Source organism: Chlamydomonas reinhardtii, chromosome 3 (assembly GCF_000002595.2).
Source record: "Chlamydomonas reinhardtii strain CC-503 cw92 mt+ chromosome 3, whole genome shotgun sequence".
In the NCBI taxonomy this organism is placed as follows: Eukaryota; Viridiplantae; Chlorophyta; class Chlorophyceae; order Chlamydomonadales; family Chlamydomonadaceae; genus Chlamydomonas; species Chlamydomonas reinhardtii.
This window is the reverse complement of record NC_057006.1, coordinates 8,873,624-8,885,141: the sequence shown is the minus strand read 5'-3', so window position 1 is coordinate 8,885,141 and position 11,518 is coordinate 8,873,624. Positions and strand designations below refer to the sequence as shown.

Below are 11,518 nucleotides of genomic sequence, written 5' to 3'. Positions count from 1 at the left end.
GGGAGGGGAGGGGAGGGGAGGGGAGGGGAGGGGAGGGGAGGGGAGGGGAGGGGAGGGGAGGGGAGGGGAGGGGAGGGGAGGGGAGGGGAGGTTACAGCTACCAGCCCAAACTAAAGCGAAACCAATGCGCAAGAGCGAGGAGGAGGGCGTGGCCTAGGGGAGGGGAGGGGAGAGGCCTACATCTGCTACCGGTGCCGGCACCATTGATCGCGGCGCACGACTACCCCCAGCTCACCCACACCGTCTTGCCCCCTGTTTTAGGTTGGTTTGGTTTCGCTTGGGCTGGTATTCACACACACACACACACACACACACACACAAACAAACACACACACACACACACACACACACACACACACACACACAAACACACACACACACACACACACACACACACACACACCGCAACCCCCCACCGCCAGGCGATGAGATCATCAAGACGCACGGCGGCAACAACAACTGGTACGGCCACGACACAGCCATGGCGCACCTGCAGTGGCCCGAGGGCGACGCCGACAAGGAGGCGCTGCTGCGCTTCTGCTCCCAGCTCATCGCCTTCCGCAAGAGCCACCCCGCGCTGGGGCGGGAACACTTCCTGGGGTGAGGGCTGGGTGGTGGGCTGGGAGCGGCGCTGTGAGCTGAGAAGGGCGCTGGGATGGGGGCCGGGAGGCTGGGAGGGGGTTTGGAGCCGGGAGCAACCAACAGCTTCGTGGGGCTGGGAGGTGGGGTGGGGGGGCGGGAGGCTAGCGAAGCGGTCAGAGGGAGACGGGTGCGGCGGGCTGTGCTGGCAGGGTGGGTACCGTACATGCGTGCGCGGCTCCTGCAGCGCGCGCCTGGTCTCGCTGCACGCTCTCGCTTTTTTCGCAGCTCGAGCTGCTTGCCGCGCATACGTGCGTGCACCGTACTCACACGCGTGCGCCCCTCCTCTCCCCTCGCCTGCCCTCTTCCCGCCTGCCCTCCGATCCCTGCACAGCCCCAACGACATCACCTGGCACGAGGACAACTGGGGCAACGACGAGAGCCGCTTCCTGGCCTTCACGCTGCACCACCGCGAGGCTGGCGACATCTACGCCGCCTTCAACGCCCACGCCTTCGCCGTGTCCGCGCCGCTGCCGCACCCGCCCGCCGGCCGCAAGTGGTGCCGCCTGGTGGACACCAACCTGCCGCCGCCCAAGGACTTCACGCCCGGCGGCAACGCGGGTGTGGATGCGGTGTACGGCGTGCAGGCGTTCTCGTCAATTGTGCTTATCGCCAAGCCGATCTGAGTCGGGGGCTTGTGAGCTCGGCCGGCTTCAGGGCTCCACGGGAACGATACGGTATGCACCGCGCCCGCAGTGTCAGAGCTCAGAGCTACGAAGTCGAGCACTGCGACGAGCGTCAGAACGAAGTGGCGGGGCGTGCACACGTGACACGGACGCGCGTTGCAGCCGGGGCACTGAATGCAGCTGGCCTGAGCTCTGGGGGCGTTTTGGACCGGCAGCGTTGGGGGACGGTGTGACTCGAGTCCTCCGCATGGGTTTGGGCTCGTGTCGATTAGCGTGTGTGTTTGTGTGAGTAGGTTGTAAGTAGTGCACTGGAAGCTGTCGCGCGTGTGTCGCAGGCGCATTCCTACCATGCCGGCCAGCATGTTTCCGGCACTTAATGTGCGCATACCTTCGTCTGGCTTGGCATTTTCTGGGGATGGCAGATGAGTGGTGCTGCGGCGACGGGTCCACCATATGGCGCAGCCACTGGCATTGTTGTGCTGCTGTGCGTTGGTGCAAGACCGTGGCTCGCGGCACTGGCTGCAGTTGGGGCGATTGAGTATATGATACGGTACGGTCGAATACGCGGAAGAGGAGATCGGCGCGTGCAGATTGCGGCGCATGCTTCCTGACATGATTCATGATCGCTTTAAGATGCATTTGTTCGAACTGCAAGGCAAGGCCTGGGTAAGCCACAGGCGCTGGGCAAGCCACCGGGCGCTGGAGCATGGTGAAGCGGTGCAACGGCCCATGAAAGCACAACAACACGCGCTCTGACGGGCCTGACTGACAACTGTAAGATCTGGCCATAGTGAGGGTGTGACGCATTTCGCAAGCCATGCAATCTCAGCTGTCAGCGTCCTGCAGTTCTGCGGTCCTGGTTGTTCACGGCCGCATCACGGTAGCCACTAAGCCAGTTTTGCGCTCCGCGACTCCGCCCAGGGCAGCTACCCACCCAGTGAGCCGGCTAGCCCTGCTCTGCTCGTGATGGAACATGGCAAGGGGCAGGAAAGCGTAGTCCCGATGTGTGTGGCTCCCACCCGTGCCCACATAAATGCGTAGCAAGAAGGGACAAGGCATTGGTGCGTCGTTCGCGCGCTGTTACTGTACCGACGGTAGCTGGCAGGTTGTGTCGATGTTTTGCTGACGCGCATTCTGCTGGTCCAGTCCTGGCAACGCGACGACAGCACCCGGCTGGCCTACCCCGCACCCCCTGCTTGCATGCAGCACAGAGCCTGACATCCAGCTACATCTTTACAGGGGGCCGCCCCTCCTCAGGTAGTCCCTGCATGGGGCGAGAAGCTGCGCCACCCAAGGTGCCACCATGTGCCACCACCTCCCGCAGCGCCCCAGGTGCACCAGAGCGGCCAATCCAGGACAGGCCGCGTTCGACACGCACAGCAACTTGCCACAACGCGACTGTCATCCACCGCTCGGCACAAGTCGTCAACGGCAATGATTGGGCTGGGGAACCACCACAGAAGCGCCGAGCATCTGAGAAGGGCCCAAGGAACTCCAGCTTCGGCCATCAGTACGGCCAAGAACTCCACAATCCAACAACTAACGCTCCGTCTCACTATCTGCCCGTTCTTTGCACGTGCAACTCAGGAGGATGAATGCATGGCCCGCTCATGTCAACATAGGCATTCGACTACCGTCCTACACTCGCACTCGTTAATCTCAAGGCACGCTCACTCCTAAACGGGGGCCTGCGAACAAAATTCCGGAATAAATGACGGCCGGCTACTGAGCCACCCAGACGTTATCTTCACACTTACAAAACTGTGCGCGCTGGCAAAAAAGCAACAGAAGATTGCGTTCAGCTCCATTCAAACATGACAAGCACAACATAATCAGCGGGACAGTTCGAGCCTCATCCAGAAACCTCCCTTCATTCGGGGATGAATTTCAAAAGCGGACGGCGGCCGGCAAGCGTCGCGGCGCCGCCGCCTCCGCCACCACCTGACGGTACGTCCGCAGTACGTCTGCGGCCTCGTCCAGCAGCCGTTTGTACTCCAGCCGCGCCAGCAGCGCCGTACGACCACGTGCGCTGTCGTGCTGCGCCGCCGCCGCCAGCAGCTCCGCCGCCGAGAGAGCTGTAGCAGCCACAGGCGCCTGCTGCACAATGGCGATGCTACTGCCGCTGCCGGTGCTGCCGCCCCCAAACAGGCTCTGAAAGGCAGCACCCAGCCGGCCCCGTGCGCCGCTGTCCGCGGCAGTAGCAGCGGACAGCTGTGCAGCTGCCGCCGCCGATGCCATGGCGCTGCCGCTTGCTACTGCCGCTGCCCGCGCCTGACGCGCCGCACCCGCCGGCTCTGTCAGCACCTCCCACACGGCCTCGTCATCCGCCAGACTGGATCCCAGGCCCGCCGCCAGGCCCGCCACACGTGCCGCCAGCGCATCAACTGCCGCCAGCTCCGCCGCCGCCGCCGCCTCCAGCAGACCGCCGCTAGCGGGCGCCGCCGCCGCCGCCCCGCGCCGCTGGCGGTTCTGCTGGCTCGCGAGCTGCGCCGCCACCCGCGCCGCCAGGCCCCGCCGCAGCTCCTCCGCCGCCGACGCCGCGCGCGCCAGGCCCCACCGCCGCAGCGCCGCGGTGTCGTACGCCGTGTGTGGCAGCGACAGCAGTGCAGAGCGCCGCCGCTGCTGCCGCAGCCGCTCCGCCGCCTCGGCGTCGGCATCCACGGCGGCTGTGGCGGCGCTGCTCACAATGGCCGCCACATTGGCGATCATCTCGCGGAGGCCGCTGCTACTGCCGTTGTCGCCGCCGCCCACGCTGCGCGGCAGTAGCAGCGACTGCTCCTCCGCCGCCGACAGCCCGGCCGCATGGGGTCCGTCCACGCTACCGGCGTCAATGGCATCGTGGCTGCCGCCGCCGGAGCTATCGGAAGCGGGATCCTCGGCGCGCGCCCAGAACCCCGCCGCCGCCACCAGTGCCGGCCAGCAGAGCTGGTGCTGGCCCGCGGGCCCGGTCAGCACGGCGCCCGCGTCCGCGTCAGCATCTGGATCCAGGCCCTCCGCGCCGTCACTGAGATCCAGCCTGTCGTACGGGTTGGCCTGCCGTACGAAGCCGTAGTCGAACAGCTGCTCGTCATTGGCGCCCTCCGAGTAGCAGATGCACACCTCGTCGCCCGCTGCCAGCGGCCGCACCTGCACCCGCACCAGCCACACGAGCGAGTTAGTCTGCTGCCGGCGATGACCAACGTGTCAACCACACGCGCCCAGTGTGCAGAGATACTGCAGCCTCAGTCGCCAGGCAAGCGAGCGTCCAACATGTGTGCAGGCCCAACAGCCAAGCGCAAGCCCTAACATCTTAGCGCATGCCTGAATAACAAGCGCAAAGCCAACACACAAGCGCAAGCCCGAAGCGCTCACCGCTCGGAACTGGAAGCAGCCCAGGGTGCTGAAGCCCGCATCCGCAGCCTCCGTCAACGAGGCCGCGGCCCCGGCGGCAGCAGCGGCTGGCTCCTGCCAGTGCCACCAGGGGTACGCGCTTGCCTGAGGGTGGGTGACGGCAAGCAGTGGGGGCTCAGTCCTGGTTCAAACAAAAACGGCAGCTTCCTTCGTCCTTCCTGCATCTAGGTCCCTTTCCCATCGCAGTGCACGCAGGCCTCAGTCCTGCCAAAAAACGCACGTGCGCATGCGCCCGCGCGCGTGTACGCATGCATACGCACACCCACGCAGACGCGCACACAGAGCTCAGCCCTTAGACTCCTTGTGCTTGCTTGACACACACGCACACACACACACACACAAACTCACGGACACACACGCACCTGCCACAGCGGCTGGTGGTTGGCCATGTCCGCCAGCGCCACCAGCAGCATGCGGCCCGGCAGGTGGAAGCAGCGGCTGATGGCCATGCTGTAGCAGTAGCACAGCTCATCCAGGCTGTAGCTGTGGCCGCTGTGGCTATAGCCGCCAGCAGCGGCTGTAGCAGCCGTGCCGCCAGCGGCCTCGGCGGCTGCGGCGGCGTTTACGCTGTCCAGCAGCCGGGACAGGTTGGCGCGCGTGCGGCTCCACTGCCGCTTGTAGGCCGGCACCTGAGCAGCAGCAGCAAGAGTTGCACACACACACACACACAGACACACACACGCAAGGTGATGTCCCGATGCTGTTGTGATCGTGTTCCCAGCGATGCGACGGACACCAGCCGGCCCTGGTGCTGAGCCCCAGGCCGCCCCGCACTCGCGCCCCTTGCCGACGCCACGGGGCCGCACCTGCAGCAGGGCGGCCTCGGCCTCGCTGAACACCGCCAGGCACGTGACCAGCTCCGGCGGCGGCAGGCAGCGCACGTAGGCGCGCCAGAAGGGCACGCCGCGGCCCTCCTCCGCCTCCAGCTCCTCCAGTCCCGGCACAGCTGCCGCCGCCGTGGCGGCGCCGCCGCCGCCGTTGGCGGGGACCTGGACCTGGCGGCGCAGCCACATGAGCCACAGCGCCAGGCGGGCGGGCGCCGGCAGCGTGTCGGCATCGCCTAGAAAGCCCTGTGGCGGTGCGTTTGTGTGAGTAGGGGGTTGTAAGTAGGCGGGTCCTAAGGAGGGGCGGGGGACCACCAGTCTAGCGGAGACACGAGCCAGAGAGTGCGGTGTGGTGTTGATGTGGTGGCTGCGCAATGACGGCGGCGGTGTGAAGATGGGATGGAGATACGGACAGCGCATGGCCAATAGGACGCACGGTAAGTAGTAGTGCCGCAGGTACTAAGACTGCAGCAGTTGCGGCGCCCCAGGACCCGCCAATGTGCCGCGCCGCACTCGACCGCACAAAGCCGCACACAGCCGCACGGGCAGCAGCAGCCGCCGCCGCCGCCGCCGCAGCAGCAGCAGCAGCAGCAACTACGGCCGTACGACAACGGCTACAGCAGCCCAGCCCTTGAGACCGTTTAGCTGCTAGCGCCTGACTGCGGCTTCAAACCCCTCCCCCACCACGACCACCACCGCCACCGCACAACACACCTGCAGCCATGCCGGCAGCCGCAGCCCGTGGTGGCGCTGCCAGCGGTCCAGGTAACTGCGCTGCCCCCCCTCCAGGTCACTGTCGCGCTCCTCCCGCCAGTTCAGCCCCGCCGCCTCCGCCTGCACGGCCGCCGGCCCCAGCCCCAGCCCCACCGCCGGCCCTCCCTGTCCCTGATCTCTCCCTGCCAGCCCCGCTGCCGCGGCGCCCGCCGCCGCATCCACAACCGGGTCCTCGTCATCGCTGCTGCTGTAGGGATCATTCTCCGGGTCGGGCACGATGAGCGTGTTGACGTCGGGCATGCTGAAGAGCGGCTGGCCGGCGGCGGCGGGCGAGGTGACGAACAGCCCGCGCCCGAACGGCCCTTCGGTGACCTGCAGGGTGCTGGCGGCGCCGCCCACTGACAAGAGCGCCGCCAGGGCAGCTTCCAGGCGCCCAGCCGCTGCGGCTGCAGCGCCGCTGCCGCTGCCATCAACCGCGCTGCCGGTGCCTGGCTGCACGGATACGACAGCCGCATCCGTGCGAGCTGGAGCCACAGCGGGCGTTGCCACCTGGCCACGCCGACGGGTGGCGCGCGCCCGCGTTGGGCACTTCAGAGCTGCCGTGCCTACCGACGAAGGCGCCAAGCTCCGCCGCGCGTTGTGGGTCCCTTTAAGAAATGCGACCACGCGAGCTGTACTGTGGCCACTGAAGCTATGCGCAACGCTCCCTGGGACGCATGGCGTGCTCATGACGCACGCTCGCTTGCTCGCGTCTAATTCTCTGGCCGCTTGCAAAGTATATTACCAAGGGCGTAGATCAAACCTCAAAACGAGCAGGAAAACTATAATGACCCAAAGATAAATTAAAATGAACGGCCGAGTCTGCTGCTTGCGCGCTTCCGTTCAAGTTGCAAAGTGTATTAAGACGCTGCTTAATGGCAACTTAATATAAGCGAGCGAGTCTGATCAAGTCCAGGCGGAGCGCCTTTCCTTGCCGAGATATTTTGTGAGACTTTGCGCTACCTTCGCAGTTCCAAGTCAAGGCATCTACAGTACCTATATTAGCGATATGAAAGCGTGCAATCACTGCACATAACACGAACCTGCAAGATGGACTCGAAACACAGGCACGCCGCCCGGCAAGGCCTTGGGAGTTTGGGTGGGTGGGGGGGGGCGACGGCAAAGAATGGAAGGGTCTCGGACACGTTGAGCGCAGAAATCATGTCCGCATGGAATACTTACGATGGAGCACTCTGTGTACCTGATGGCGCAAGCACGGTTGGCACCTGTCCTGTCGACATGTCTGTGTCCGATGTGGAGTTCTTGACAGATGTGCAACCGTGGCTGGCCTGCAAGACCACAAATTGGAGTCATGAGCACATGTGAGATGCCGGCACGGAGCCCTGGCGTACTCCACGTGTGGCCGGCAGGTGCGTCGTGCCACTGCGGCATGGTCGCGGGTCTGGGTCGCGATGGGCCAGGACTGCGAGTTCAACTTTCCGCATTTTAGGAGCGGTGCCTGCTATGCCAGCTGAGTGCATTGAGAACGTTACATTCTAACACCTCACGTTTTACTTTCGCCAACATTGCCGACGGGCCCACTAAGGTCCCGGTGAACCGCGGACTTCAACCGGCGCGAAAGACCGCCCGCCCAGCTGGCGCCAAACTGAGCTCAGGCTCCCGCTCTCTGGACTAATGTCGGACATAGCAGCGCAATCAGCCGGCCTCGAGGTGCAGGCCGGCGCTGCCCTTGCTGGCGATGTCCCCGGCCATGCCGATTTTGCACTCGACTTGTTCGATTGGGTCGGCCGCCTCGATGAGGAGGCCCAGCAGCGCTTCCATAGCGAGCTGGAGCGGCGGGGGTCGCTGGCGCAGGTCCGAGGCGTGAGCCGCAGTGCCCGGGCGTTTGTGGACGCGCACGCTCGGGCACCGCTGCTGATCCGGCTGCGGCCGCCCGCTGTGGTTGCAGCCGAGGCGGCTGCTGATGCCGCCGTGACAGCCAAGCGCCGTGGCGGGGGCAGCCGGGCGGCGACCGTGGAAGAAAAGCTAGCTGCATTGCAGGTGAGTTCAGCGGTGTGCGTGGGTCGGTAGTGCTTGTTGTGGCTGCCTGGGACCGTGCCTAGTGCCACAAGTCATAAGCTACTCTTCCCATCACTTCCCGTTGCGCTGTTTCCCTTTAATGTCGCACTTGCTGCCAGCGCTGGCCACACCGCCGCCGGCTGGTGGTGGTGGTCGATCCGCGCATGCCGCCGCCAGCTGCTGCCGCTGCGGGCGCACCGCGCGGCGGCGGCAGCAGTAGCAGCCAGCGCGGCGGCGGCTCTGGCGCAACAGCCGCCGCCGCCGCCGTCGCCGCCGCCAGCAGCGACAAGCCGCCGGAGCTGTCGGGTCTGCTGCGGCCGCTGCTGCAGGCGCCGCCGGCGGCACTGCGGCGCATCAACGTCCTCAAGCTGCACCTCTCCGCCGCCGCCGCCGTGCCGCGGCTGCTGGCGCTCGAGGAGGAGCGGCTGCTGTGTGAGCACGAGGAGGACGACGAGGGCCGCGAGCTCGGCGACTGGCCAGACGACACAGACCCGACCGGCGGCCGCAGCAGCCAACGTGGCGGCGACGCGGCGGCTCCGCCGCCGCCCATGCGGCTGCCGGCGGGCGTGGTGGCGGCGCTGGTGGCGGCGGTGCCCAATGTGGAGGAGTTGCGGATGACTGGCATGTGGGTGACGCCAGGCCAGGCAGAGGAGGCGGAGGCAAAGGCGCGCAGCTGTGGTGCGGCGTCGCCGCCGCTGCTAGGCAGGGCCTTCCGCCGCGGCAGTAGCAGCGGCAGCCGCGGCACCGGCAGTAGCAGCGACGTGGAGGAGCAGCAGCACCGCTACTTCACAGCGCTTGCGAGGCTGCCCCGGCTGCGGCTGCTGCAGCTACCCTCCTATGCCGGCCTGTCACAGGCGGCGCCGCTGGCCGCGGGCTGTCCGCAGCTGTCCGCCCTGGTCCTGGGAAGCCGCGAGCCCGAGCCCTTCTGGCTCAACTGCGGCGGCCTGGCGCCCCGGCACAACGACGGCCTGCAAGACCTCCTCCCGCCCGAGGCCCTGCAGGTGCTGGAGTCGCTGCCGGCGCTGACCCGCCTGAGTGTGTACGGCATGCACGCGCCCTGCCCCAGCCTGCCGCGGCTGCTGAAGCGGCTGCTGCGGCCCGCCGGCAGGGACGAGGCTGGCGGTGGCGGAGGCGGTGGCGGTGGCGGGTGGGGGCGGCTGAACAGCTTCCAGCTGTTCCACGCGGGCCTGGCTTTCTACCGCCAGCCCGCCCTGCACCTGAGGAGGGTGGTGCAGCAGCAGGGAGACGCCGCTGGCGGAGGTGCGGGTGGTCTTGAGGGCAGCGACGCACAGCGTGCTACGGAGCGAGCGGCAGCGCCGGCCGGGCCTGTTGCCGCCAGTCTCAGCAGCAGCAGCCGGGGTGGCGGCGGGGAGGAGCAGCGGCCGCCGCCGCCGCCGCTGCCTCAGCCGCAATGGGACGTGAGCCTGGGTATTGACCTGGAGCACCTGGCGACACTGCTGCTGGACGTGGCCCCACCCGCACCACCACCAGCCCCTGCCGCGCCTACTGCCTCTGCCGCCTCTGGTGCTGCCTCCTCCTCGGGATCCGCCGCCTCCGGTGCTTCCGCCGCCTCCTGCGGCTGGTGGCTTCGCCGCCTGGAGTACGACGTGATGGTGTGCGCCGAGCTGGCGCCCACCTGGCTGCGGCCCAACAGCTCCATGCGCAAGCTGCTGACACAGCACGCCGCCGCCAATGCCGCCGCCGCCACCGCCGCCGCCGCCGCTACCGCCGGTGGCAGAGGCGGCCCAAGTGCTGCTGCCTCCGCCAGCGGCGCCGGCAGCAAAGTGGCTAGCGCTCCAGGCGGCATCAACAGCAGCACCAGCCGCAGCGACGGTGTCGGTGTCGGTGTTGGCGGCGGCGGCGGCGGCGGGATGCGGAAGCTGTTGGCGCTGCCGCTGCCGCCGGAGTTGGGCGGCGCGTTCGGCTCTCTGGACGCCGTGGCGGGCAATGTGGTGGAGCTGGGGCCGCCGCTGGAGCTGCACCTGATGGGGCTGGACGGAGATGAGGGCGGCCGCGACGACGCCGGGGCGCTGATGGATGCCCTGACGCAACTGGCGCCGCACCTGCAGCCGCGGCTGCGGGTGCTACAGCTGACGCACATGCTGCGGGCGGAGGCGGTGACGCCGGCGGGGCTGCTGGCGCTGCTGCGGCTGCTGCCGGGGCTGGCGGAGGTCCGGGTGGCGGCGTGTCGCGGAATGGACAAGGAGGCGCATGTGAAAGCGTTTGTGGAGCTGGTGAACGCGGCGATGTCGCAGCAGGTGAAGGCGTCCAGGGAGCTGGTCATGCGGATGTGGCGGGAGCAGCGGCAGCAGAAGTGCACCGCAGCGGCGGAGCAGGGGGCGGCGGCGATTGCAGTAGTGGAGGCGGGAGCTGGTGCAGATGACACGGAGGCTGGATTTGTGTCTGAGGCGGCGGCGGCGGCGGTGGCACACCAGGCGCCGCCGCCGGAGGTGGTGTCCCAGGCGGCGGTGGCGGCGGGCGTGTCGCAGCTGCTGCTGGCACCCGTACGCGTGTGGGGCCACCCGGACAACGCCACGTGTGTGCGGGTCATGCTGGACGAAACGCCACGCTACCCGCCTGGCTACTTTGAGAACCTGCCCGTGCCCCGGCTGCTGCTGTCGGAGGCGCGCATAGCCAGCCACCCCCCTACCTGCTGCTGAGTACCTGACGTACCCTAGCTAGCAGAATGGGAGCGCGCATGTTGGGGCAGGGGGAATGAGCAGCAGGGTCGGCAGTGAGGTAGGGCTGGGAGGGCTGGGAAGTGTGCGGTGTGTGGGTAGCTAGGGTAGCTAGGGGGCGGCGGCGGGGCGGTGCGCGAGGTGGACTGGATGTGGCGCGGCGGCAACAGGGGGGCAGCAGGGCTGTGCATGTTCGAGGGAAGGAAGAGGTGGGATGATGAATGTGTAGGCTGCAGGGCTGCAGGTGTCGCAGCTCGCAGGTGCGGGATAGATGCGGCAGGCGCCGGCCCATATCAGCAGTGCGGTTGATGAATAGAAGGAGTGCGGTTGATGCGGCAGGCACCGGCCCACATCAGCAGGTAGGAGCGGTGCTGCCATGTAGTTGTTTTGATGGAAGCACGGGTCGCGCAGTAGCTGAACTGGTGCATAGCAAGTTGCTTGCTGGCGGACTGCTGTTGCCTGGAGCAGGTAAGGGTCTGCGTGTTGGCACATGTTCGCTACCTTGATGTTGCAGGGGTCCCGTTGTTGGCAGACTAATGGAGGGTGCTGGCACACGACGAGTGCAAGCGCTGAATCCGCGAATCCGTAT

The 11,518-nt window shown here is 67.0% G+C and overlaps 3 protein-coding genes across 3 annotated transcripts in view; 2 read left to right on the top strand and 1 right to left on the bottom strand.

The window, feature by feature from the left end:
- CHLRE_03g207713v5 (uncharacterized protein) overlaps positions 1-2,055 on the top strand; it is an 8,485-nt gene extending 6,430 nt beyond the window's left edge. Inside the window, exons 13-14 of the mRNA XM_043061537.1 lie at positions 423-600; positions 974-2,055. Of these exons, the coding sequence (XP_042926683.1) occupies positions 423-600; positions 974-1,265 (470 nt within the window). The 3' untranslated portion in view covers positions 1,266-2,055. The remainder of the gene's footprint in view (positions 1-422; positions 601-973) is intronic.
- A 431-nt stretch (positions 2,056-2,486) lies between these two features.
- On the bottom strand, positions 2,487-7,220 carry CHLRE_03g207601v5 (uncharacterized protein). Its single transcript, XM_043061536.1, has 5 exons — positions 6,194-7,220; positions 5,462-5,725; positions 5,018-5,284; positions 4,617-4,739; positions 2,487-4,391 (listed from the first exon to the last, which is right to left on the bottom strand). Exons 1-5 carry the CDS (start codon positions 6,920-6,922, stop codon positions 3,153-3,155), a joined length of 2,622 nt encoding a protein of 873 aa, XP_042926682.1. The 5' UTR covers positions 6,923-7,220; the 3' UTR covers positions 2,487-3,152.
- A 500-nt stretch (positions 7,221-7,720) lies between these two features.
- Positions 7,721-11,516, top strand: CHLRE_03g207489v5 (uncharacterized protein). The gene is made up of 2 exons (XM_043061533.1): positions 7,721-8,233; positions 8,371-11,516. The coding sequence occupies exons 1-2, from the start codon at positions 7,868-7,870 to the stop codon at positions 10,909-10,911; spliced, it is 2,907 nt and encodes a 968-aa protein (XP_042926681.1). The 5' UTR covers positions 7,721-7,867; the 3' UTR covers positions 10,912-11,516.
- The last annotated feature ends 2 nt before the right edge of the window (positions 11,517-11,518 follow it).

Bases quoted from the DNA above. Each gene is read 5' to 3' on its own strand.
- CHLRE_03g207601v5 (XM_043061536.1), bottom strand. From the start codon at position 6,922: ATGAGCACGCCATGCGTCCCAGGGAGCGTTGCGCATAGCTTCAGTGGC. The intron at 5,726-6,193 runs GTGTGTTGTGCG...GCACCGCCACAG, and splicing joins GGCTGCCGGCATGGCTGCAG to GGCTTTCTAGGCGATGCCGA. The intron at 4,740-5,017 runs GTGCGTGTGTGT...ACCCACCCTCAG, and splicing joins ACCACCAGCCGCTGTGGCAG to GCAAGCGCGTACCCCTGGTG.
- CHLRE_03g207489v5 (XM_043061533.1), top strand. From the start codon at position 7,868: ATGTCGGACATAGCAGCGCAATCAGCCGGCCTCGAGGTGCAGGCCGGC. The intron at 8,234-8,370 runs GTGAGTTCAGCG...ACTTGCTGCCAG, and splicing joins AAAAGCTAGCTGCATTGCAG to CGCTGGCCACACCGCCGCCG.